Source organism: Carassius auratus, unplaced genomic scaffold (assembly GCF_003368295.1).
Source record: "Carassius auratus strain Wakin unplaced genomic scaffold, ASM336829v1 scaf_tig00004433, whole genome shotgun sequence".
Classification (NCBI taxonomy): Eukaryota; Metazoa; Chordata; class Actinopteri; order Cypriniformes; family Cyprinidae; genus Carassius; species Carassius auratus.
This window is the reverse complement of record NW_020523597.1, coordinates 481,775-492,361: the sequence shown is the minus strand read 5'-3', so window position 1 is coordinate 492,361 and position 10,587 is coordinate 481,775. Positions and strand designations below refer to the sequence as shown.

The window sequence follows — 10,587 nt, the reverse complement described above, 5'->3', positions numbered from 1 at the left end:
TTTAGTGGTCCATGGTCCATAACTAATTTTAATATATTAAATCAGTCTAGCTTAATTAAAATGATTAAAAAAAAAACTCAAACTGAATATAAATGTATAATATGAATATAATATATAATATAATATGCACAAAAATTTATATAAAAATAAACAGATAATCTTTTTATAACTACTTCTGGCTTGACATTACATGAGAATATATATAATATGTTGTCTTTATTATTTCATAATTGCTATTTTCACACAGTATAGAAAAGGGGCTTTCATACTGTATTTTGAAACTATAGTTGCCTTTATACAGTATTTTAGGAAGGGGGTAGGAAGGGTGTTCTACTAAAATAACTGACAACCTAACACCCTGGCAAGGAAACATCTTTGTCAAAGCTATTTCTAGAAAGAGGAAATGTGGAAAATAGCAGTTTGATCACACTGACAGTTCATGTCCTTCCTCACTCCCAACCAAATTATCTTTTTAAAGTCAAATCATTGTGTTGTTGGGTTGGCAATGCTTTGACGTGTCCCGTGTGTGTTTGTAGTGTGGTGGTCTCTGACCTTACTGAGGTTACGGTCACTGACGCTACGAGTGAGCTGTTGGATTTCGGCGAGCTGCTCGGCCAGCCGTTTCTGCTCGTTCAGCTTTTCGGCGAGAGTCTCGAGCTCAGTGAGGGCCAGCTGCAGCGGCAGCCTATCCTGATGACCCACAGGGGTGGTTTTCAGCATGTCCTGTGGAACACAGACAGATTTGTCTGCATTTATTCAGTAATTACTACCTAATTTGTCATTTAGCCAATGCTTCCATATAAGTGACCTACAATACACTTATTACAAATACGGTCCCACACAAGCAAATTATGTTAAGTGGCATGTTTAAAGCCGTGGGAAAAACACATATAAACAAGTTTAGAATTTAACTTTACTCATTTAACATTAAAAAAACAATCCTGGCAGAACATGACTTTTTCTTCTGTAGTAAAATAATAAAGTCTATTTAAGTAATTAGCATACACAAGGGAATTCCTCAGGGTTAAGTTTCGTATGTTTCAGCATTATCTGTACAGTATCACATCATGGTTTTGATAGGAAGCACACATTGTGAGTAAAATTAATGTGCCTCACGAGCACTCTGTCTTTCACTTCCCCAAGTGTAACAGTCTGAGAAAATTCCACCATTTTAAAATTAAACTACTTATTTGTCATTCATCTTTAGCTTTGTGCATGTGTGTGTTTGTGTGTATTTGGAGCTTTCAGAGTACTAACCTGAAGTAAGAGTATGAACTGAGGAAAGCGCTGAATTGGTTTGACCATGAGACCATAAAGAGTGATTCTGTCTTTACTGGCAGCCTGCTTCTTCTGCAACCCAGAAGAACATAAAACCAGGTCGGAAATGACAGGCACTTAAATGGAACTAGATTTTTACACTGGTAAGTGTGAATCTAAGTGAACAATTAGGAGCAGGTTGAGAAGTTCACCTTGAGAAACTCCAGGAATGCTGGCTTGGACATACAAGCTTTCTTGATAAGACCCATAGCATTGGTGAAGTGTTTTACATAGTCGCTGTACACATCTAGCACCATCGATTTGGAAAACTAGAGGAGATGAAAACAATGATGAGCTCAGAGGCAGACATAACAATCCATAGTTCAGACAAAACAGAAGATCCATGTACTTCAAGACTTAATGCTTTGTAATCCTTACACTTTGTAATCTGTACATAGGAAAACAAGGTACAAAGCTGTCAGTTAAAAGGTACATCTTTATACCTTATTCATCTCTAAATTGTACATACTAGTACTTAAAGATATTGCTATTTTGAAGCGGTACTACTAAGGTTAGAGTTTTGTACCTTTTTTTAAAGTGTACTTTGCTTGCATTTGTATTTATCTTTTGGACAATATGGAGTGACTAGATGTAAGATGTTTCACATTTACTGATAAAACGGTCTTAAACATTATGTTCTCAGCTGCAAAGCACAGTCTGCATGATGCAGAGGAAATTAGCACACTTTAAATAGAACTGCTGACTAAAGGATTTTCTGTTTTTCCATCTGCAAAGATCCTTCATCACAGAAACAAAAGAATGTGAGTCATGCTATGGTATAAATAAAGAAAATCACAAGTACAACTGACTCTTATAAGCAGATCTGACCACCCTTATTCATGCAAAAATCTTCATCTTAATATAAAGGTTATATATCTTGCCATACAAATCAGCTGGATCAGTGCTATGCAACAGTGCAGTGTTTTAAATAAAAAACAAGTGTGAAAACTTTTGTAACCAAAGCAACAAAAAAAGAAAAGAAAAATCAATTAACATAAAAACCAAAAGCTGTGAAACACACCACAAATTGAAAGTTTTAGTAGAACAACGGGAGACGTACTGAAGCAACAAAAAGGTCTCCGATTTTCTCTGAATTATCCCATTCTGCAACACGGGAGGCCAGAGCAATCTGAAACATGGAGTGACACTGCAGGATCTCCTTCAGCCTATAAAAAACAGGCTGGATCTTCTTCAAGCTCAGGATCCGCGGCTCCGCCTCCATCAAAGGCTTCTTATATTCCTAAAATATAATTCAGGTGGTAGGTATGAGTGAGTGTGCTCAGATTGTTCAGTTTGGGTTTTATCTCTCTGTTGATTTAATTAACATATTCACATCTATTCTTATCAGTTTAAAAAAATACAATAGAATAAATGAATCTTCCAGCTTAAACAGCACAATAAGATAAGGGTGTATGAATATATTTTGCTTTTGTCTTTATCCTGCTGAAAAAAGAGCAAACCACCCTGCCCAAGAAGATTAGGATCAGTTTTAATGGGTTTAAAGGGGTTTTTGGCACATGTCAGTTGCTCAGGCTGGTTGACCAGCTTAATCTGTTAAGACCAGCAAAACACTTTAGGCAACAGGGTATATTTTTAACAGGGGTATATCTTCCCCCTTGTGCTTTATTCCTAGTTTTGCCCTCCTTTACACTTCATTAAGAAGATTGAGGAATATTTCTGTTTCTTGCATTATTTGAAAAGTGATAATTCAGAATAATTTTTTTAGTATTACAGTCATATGTAAAGTCATGATTGTGTCACTGACCAGCAGGATCCTCTGAGTGAGTCTAAGTAGCTTCTTTCACTCTGGATGATAGAGCCAAGAATATGACGCCTGACAACCTGTGACATTCAAAATAGGAATTTAAAATCAGTTAGGTTAACTGACAGCAAACCAGCAGCTAAATATACAGTGAAATATAACTACAATTTAGCATAGCTGTTTTCTATTTTAATATATTTTTAAAAGTAATTTATTAATGTGATGACAAAGCCATTACTTCAGTCATCAGTATCACATGATCCTTCAGAAATCATTCTGATTGCGCATTACAATTAATGTGCACTGATTTGATGCTCGAGATAAATTTCTTCTTATTATTATCTTATTATATTATTATGTTGAAAACATCTTTGCTGCTTAATAGTTTTGCATAGAAATTTGATGAATAGAAAGTTTAAAAAATAAGGTACAGCATTTATTTGAAATAGATTTTTTCATAACAACGTCACTTTTGATCAATTTAACGAATACATGGGTAATAAAGGTTTTAATATCTTTCACAAAACAAAAAAAAATTCTTACTGATCACAAATATTTTTAAGGTGGTATATGGAAATATGTCATAAATGAGCAGGGCAAGTATAATACTGACAGTAATGCAGGCTAATTGTTACAGAGGGGGTTCCAGTACCGCCTCTTCCTCACCACCAGAGAGAACTGTCCCCTGAATATTAGCGAACTCTGATTTGGACTCCATTTCCCATCATCCCTCAAACCTGGGACTTGATCACACTCCACACTTGATTTCAATCTCACGTGATCATTCAACCACCTGCACCTCATTTTACACGCTCACATATAAACCACACCATTACAATGACTTTTTGTGAAGTCTTGATTTGACCCGTGCTGTCTTTTCTGAGTGTTATTACCTGTGTTTTGTTTCTAGTGCTATTGACCTTGGACTGTTTCTTGATTCTCTGATTGTTCTCTGCCTGCCCACACTTGGTTTTGTTTTCCCCTGGACTGCAAAAGCTGAAAATGGATCTAACGCCATCTGATGTGTTGCAACAGAGATTCAAGCATAAGTACATAGAAACACGCACCTGTTGGCTACTGAGCCCCTCTGGCATTGGAGAAAGTTGAGGTGGTGGATGTTGAGTCAGATACAGTCACATCCAGATATCCAGAATCTTCCTCTATGTCATCTGCACATTGACAGTCAAAAGCACAGTTAAAACTCCTCGTTCCCACTGGCATCACATACTATTCCAATACTTTCCATCTCTGCTCAATTCTCTTTCTAGGTAAACACTATTTCTGTAGCTCTGTAATAATTCATGCCACTTGCTATCTCAGAATAACTCAAACATTCAAAACTTCCAAAGAGGCTTCTATTCTCTAGTATCGTTTCTGTACTGTAACCTACCAGGTGTCAGAAAAAAAGGCACAGAAACCAAGAGAGGGGAGGAGGTAAAGCTGCTGGTAGTCCCACACACAAGGACATAGACGATCGTCAAGTTCGCCCATTCCCATCCTATGGCGGTCCCTGGGTGTCCCACTAGTGGACTCACTTCACCTTAGGCACTAGAATTCCTCTAGTCTGGTCCTGTCTTCACAGTAATTGCACTCCAGTTAATTGCACCAGGTGCAGGCAATCTTTTGTCATTAGCCTCCTTATAAATACCAGTCTTTTTTCCCTGTTGTTTGTATGGAGTTTTTACCCTTCGTATGTCCAGTCTTCTCGCTTCCCGAGATTCTTCCTTCCTCATATTCTGAGTTCCCGTTCCTATTCCTTTCTTGTTTGTTTGTTTTTGTTTTGGACTGCATTCTGGTTTTGACCCTGGCATTGCCTGACAAACGAATTTGGATTATCCCAATAAAGCATACACGCGATTGGATCTCTGATCTCCCTGTGTTTCAATGGTCGCGAATCGTCACAGAAGGACTCCATCACAAAAGATCCAGCGGTATGTCTAATCTTAGTTCCTCCCCAGTCACCGAGCGGGTGAGGAATGGTTTTGAGGGTACCGCCTGGTAGTGTTCCGTGGAACCAGGGGAGGTCGCTCAGGAGTGAGTAGACGAGAGGAGGTCCAGCAGCGATCTCAACTGTTGCCTGTTGCCGTTGACCCGGGGTTCGGATGGGAGCCCCAGTTTCCCCATTGTGGACAGAGAGGGGAGAGGAGTGTTAAATCGGCTGAGCCAGCGCCGCTGTGCAAGATGGCCGCCAGTCCAGTGCCGCTGAACAAGATGGCCGCCAACCCAGCGCCGCTGCGCAGCATGGCCGCCAACCCAGCACCACGAGGCAAGAAGAAAGCCAGCCCCACACCACAGCACAAGATGGCTGCCAGCTCAGCGGCCACGAGGCAAGATGGCCGCCAGCCCAGCGCCAGAGCACAAGATGGCCGCCGGCCCAGCACCACTGCCCAGGATGTCCGCAGGTCCAGCGACAACGCCAAGATGGCCGCTGAGACATTTCTGGATTATTTCTCCATGCTGTCAAAGATCCTAGAGATTCCCAGGAGTGTCCACGTCACGTCTGTCGATCCAGAGACTGTTCACGTCACGTCAGCTGAGCCAGTACCACAGTACAAGATGGCCACAAACCCAGCACCACTGCACAAGGCGGCCGCCAGCTCGGAGCCACTGCAGAAGATGGCAGCTACAGAGGGTTTTCTGGAGTGAGTCAGGTTCCGGTTGACCTTCCAGAGTCAAGTCATATTCCCGTTTTGACCCTCCAGAGTTGAGTCAGATTCCTGTTGACCTTCCAGAGTCGAGTCAGGTGCCTGTTGACTTTCCAGAGTTGAGTCAGATTCCGGTTGACCTCCAGAGTTGAGTCAGGTGTTCATGGACCCTCCAGAGTCAGGGTTAGTCACCGTCGACTTTCCAGAGTCAGGGTTAGTTACCGTTGCCCTTTTAGAGTCAGGGCTAGTTCTTGCTGACCTTCCAGAGTCGAGTCAAATTCCAGTTGACTATCCAGAGTCGAGTCAAATTCCAGTTGACCATCCAGAGTCAAGTCAGGTTCCTGTTGACCATCCAGAGTCGAGTCATGTCCAATTGATCCTCCTGAATCAAGTCAGATTCCTGCTGACCTTCCAGAGTCGAGTCAGGTGCCCGTTGACTTTCCAGAGTTGAGTCAGGTTCCAGTTGACCCTCCAGAGTCGAGTCACGTTCCAGTTGATTCCCCAGAATCAAGTCAGATTCCTGTTGACCTTCCAGAATCGAGTCAGGTGCCCATTGACTTTCAAGATTTGAGTCAGGTTCCGGTTGACCTTCCAAAGTCGAGTCAGGTGCTCATGGACCCTCCAGAGTCAGACATGAGCTTCCGGCTTTGCTACTGTTCTTACTGCTCTGCTCTTTGCTTCTTATTTCTGTACTTTTCTCTAAGATTTTACTTCAGCAGATCAGCACAGTGCTCAAACAACAGACTTTTGGCACAAACGTTAAAACTAAAAACATTGGGACTGGAATAATACTACAAAAAGAAGACTTTGTCTCCCACTGCTAACAGCTTACATTCCTGTGACAGGATAACAACTGCCTACATTCAAACAGAAGAGAGAGAAAATGCCTCCTGTTGGATCTACTTGTTGCATGAACTACTGCAAAGTTCTACAAAGTATTGTGATTCTTGAAACAAAGTTACTTTCTGGACTTCCAAAACAGACGGAACACTTAGCAGACCGTCGTCATGGACCCCCTCAGCATACAGCTGGCGAGTCCCATGAATCTTCAGAATCTCAACAGTTTATACCAAGTGTAGAGAAACAAGCCGAAACTGATCGCCACACTAATCGATGGCACAAACAGGGAGCGAGACCCAAAGGAACACATGCTATCATATTGTCACGAGTTTCTCGTATTGCTGCCATAGCTTCCATTATCCCAGATTCGACTATGACAAGGCTTGTAAATACTGGTATTCTACCACACCTTTACATCTGGAGAACAGATTTTAAGCATTAATAAATGTGGGTGAGGAATCCCCAAATGTGATTTAAACATGGACCGAATCAGCCAGCAGCTAACACCGCTACTAACTGGCGCTCAAGGTCGAGCAGGTCTGTTATCAGAAACATCCGTAGCAGGACTACAACAACATGCTGCCTTCCTCAAGCAACGGTCTCTGATGTGAACAAGGAACTTCAGAACATTCTGATGAAGCACAAGACTGCAAATCAAATCATCATCCATGTGGGGAAGAATGATATTCAGAAAGAGCAGTCAGAACTCCTTAACCCCTTACTAGTAACCCCCCTTTTTTGGCATGTAGACCGAAATTACATACCCAAAATAAAAAGGTTTCTGCTCATGATTCTTTCTGACTATATACATAATCAACCTTTGTTCACAAAGCTGACACTTTAAAGTTTACTGTTCAGGAATCAGAATCACTCAGACTGTTATGATAATAGAGATATATAAGCTCAAACATAAAAATAAAAATATTAAAAACATATGTTTTAAATGTATTTTAAAAATTGTTGATGTAGGAAATGAGTTTGAAAACACAGTGTAGCTAAGGCCACAAGTCTTCCAAAACTTCATAAAAAATTTCATAATCGAATCTGTAAAACTGTGAATTTTATTAAATATTTTTAAGGCCATGTCATGTGTGTTTTTAGAGAAGGCTAATCAGATTGATTTATGGCCCTTGTCATCCCTGTAAGATCTCACATGTAAACTCTCTTGTGTATTTTGTATGTGTGTTGGCTTTGCAAAACTCCCCGATTCATTGTTGTATTGTTCTCACCAAACGAGTATTTCACACCTCCGCCAGGTATGACACATTATCCGCATTATTCTTTTATCATTATTCTTTTGTTTTTATGCCACCTTTATTAGCCTTTATTGTGGTTTTTCAAGCTTTACAAAGACACATCTTTGTAGCGATCTCACTTCAGTCTCTGTTTGCATTTAGCCCTTAATTATCAAAAGTCTTACTATAAAAATACAACAAACCATTTTCTTACGACCTTACGTGAATTATTGAGACAAAAATGCATTATGAAGAAGAAATGCACCTGCTATTAGTAGCATTGGAGCTAACGTTAGCATCAAGCTACATCAGACAATTTATTAAATTATTAGTACAATTTTTCTCAAAACTCACTTTAAACCCCGAACGAGTGTTTATAATAACTTCCTTTAGTGATCAGGGGTGGAATTTGGTCGTTTACTGTTGTAAATATATGTTATTTGTAGCCTTTTTCATCGCTGCACAAGTTAGCATTTCCAATGTACATTTTCGATTTTTTTTTATAAAAACGCCCCAGATCTCAAGAAATTCTTATACCAAGCTTTACTATCGTAATCGCGGGTTTATTATTCGGATATTTCGTGTGTACAGAGGTGTTTCAGTGTTGTTTTGGCCAGATAACTACCAGGAAGTGTGCAGGAAGCATGTGACACGATGTGGCGGTGTCCGGTTATGAGACTCTAAGATTGACATTGGGAAGGCCCAATCGGAGTCTGAGTGACACACAGCACGAGCTGACAACACAGCAAACACACACACAGATCGCTGGGAGAGGCTGTTTATCATCAGATTGCGTAAATCCGTGGAAAATGAATAGAAATGACGATTCTGTCTGAGGAAATATGAAGTAAACATCAGTAAATATATCCATATATCTCTGCAGATATGCATCTTTGATCTTTAAATCCTTATTGACGCTGTTCAGTGAGTCTATGTGAACACAAATAAACCGCTGCTGACGTGACTGAATATGAGTGAGTGGTGAATTTCTATTCAAAATGTGGCATAATACGGATTTATTATTTTGCACTCCTGACATAAATCACTAAATATCTGTCACTGCAACAATGTTTTATCAAAACATTGGTCAAATATCGAAGCTAGAGTCTTTAAACTTTCAATTGATGCACAGTTTGTCCAGATGAAGTAAGACAGTGATGTTTAATGTGCTGTGAAAGTGAAACAATAATAAACTGGGGCCATCGGCGATGTTTGCACGTAAAGGGGTTAAGAAGGACTTCATTGAACTCTTTGAAACACTTCAAAGACTCAAAGTTCAGTCGTTCATCAGTGGACCCTCCCAAATAAATAAAATATGTTTTCACGGTTTCTTGGGTTGATCACATGGCTATAAAGATCTTGTATTATAAAAGGAGTAAATTTCATTCACAACTTCAATCTTTTCTGGGGCCATAGACAATTGTTTAAACCAGACGGCCTCCACCCAAACAAACTTGGCGCAAGAGAGTTTAAGGACAATATCTACTTCTCCCTTCTTCATCCTTCAGCAGAGTGTGTCAATCCATTCAGCACACACACACTGGGTCCGAGTCATCATGTGGTTGACATATCCCACAAGGACACTGATAACACCATGCAGCCAAAACAATCACTGCTGATAGACACTATCCCGGCTGATCCCTGCCCACAGAGCTCCTCGCAGACTAACTGTGATGTATCAAAACAGCTACAAGCAGTGTTGGGAAGGTTACTTTGGAAATGTAATAGGTTACAGATTACAAGTTACCCTGTTTAAAATGTGATAGTAGTGTAACTTTTTCAATTACTTTATTAAAGTAATGTAACTAATTACTTTTGAGTACTTTTTGATTACTTTTCTAAATTTGTGAACATTATAATAAATAAAAGCATATATATCAACTCAAATACAGTTATCTAATAAGCATGTGTCATATGCTGTTTAATAAACTCCTGAAACATTGGTGTTTTTTTTTTTAAACTGCTGTCTCTTTATGTATGATATGATGATAGTTTTCTCAAAATAAGTAAAATGCATGAAGTGACAGAGCAGTTCTAGAAATTATGTGTATGTGCTAGTGTACTCATATATTGAGACGGCAGAGGTTGAAAACACTGCGAGCTTCAGTAGGCCTATGTGTAGTAAATGAAACTGCATGTCTTTGCCATTAATTTACAGGAGGGGCAGACTGGGGGAAAAAAATCAGAATGGAAAATTCAAACTCATACAAACAAATTCATGGACAATACTATTTTTTGTATGGACCTGACATAAAAAAGGTTTAAATCTTTAATATGGGGACATGTCAAATAATTAAAAGTTCTCTCCTGAACGGCACCTTCACTTCCATTTTTCTCTTCACTCTCATTATTTTGCCCCGTTATCCATCTTAATACTCAAGATTGAACAAAACTGTACTTTACAATACAATACTCTACAATACTACAATATATTTATAGAAAAATCCTAATACTGTACACGAGTCATGTTTTTCCCTTACAAAAATTTACCATGCTTTTGTTAGCCTATATAAAAGTACAATAACCTTGTATGGTTTTTTTGTTTTGCAAATGGATTCGTATTTATTTTTAAATAAATACATTTGTAAAATAATTTTACATTTTTGGTTACCACAGTTAAACAATAGTAACCATTTTCACTGGATTTATAGTAAAATAATAAAATGTTAATTTTCGCAAGGGTTGTGTCAAAAAAGCATCTTTACAGATTAAACTGACCTGAAACCCTGAACAGTAGTTCTGCTTCTCTGTTCCAGCTGTGCGCTTCCACAGTCCACTCTTTTCTCTC

The 10,587-nt window shown here is 39.3% G+C and overlaps 1 protein-coding gene and 1 long non-coding RNA gene across 2 annotated transcripts; both read right to left on the bottom strand.

Annotated features, from left to right (window-relative positions):
• Positions 1-483: 483 nt before the first annotated feature.
• Positions 484-1,534, bottom strand: LOC113070479 (rho guanine nucleotide exchange factor 10-like protein). The gene is made up of 3 exons (XM_026243778.1): positions 1,470-1,534; positions 1,258-1,350; positions 484-723 (listed from the first exon to the last, which is right to left on the bottom strand). Exons 1-3 carry the CDS (start codon positions 1,524-1,526, stop codon positions 484-486), a joined length of 390 nt encoding a protein of 129 aa, XP_026099563.1. The 5' UTR covers positions 1,527-1,534.
• Positions 1,535-1,542: 8 nt separating this feature from the next.
• On the bottom strand, positions 1,543-3,096 carry LOC113070468 (uncharacterized). The gene is made up of 3 exons (XR_003279932.1): positions 3,083-3,096; positions 2,378-2,557; positions 1,543-1,586 (listed from the first exon to the last, which is right to left on the bottom strand). It is a non-coding gene; the product is annotated as an uncharacterized LOC113070468 (long non-coding RNA).
• Positions 3,097-10,587: the final 7,491 nt, after the last annotated feature.

Coding starts and splice junctions, on each gene's coding strand:
- LOC113070479 (XM_026243778.1), bottom strand. CDS start 1,526: ATGGGTCTTATCAAGAAAGCTTGTATGTCCAAGCCAGCATTCCTGGAG. Junction 1,351..1,469: donor CATTCCTGGAGTTTCTCAAG/GTGAACTTCTCA, acceptor TCTGGGTTGCAG/AAGAAGCAGGCTGCCAGTAA. Junction 724..1,257: donor AGTTCATACTCTTACTTCAG/GTTAGTACTCTG, acceptor TGTGTTCCACAG/GACATGCTGAAAACCACCCC.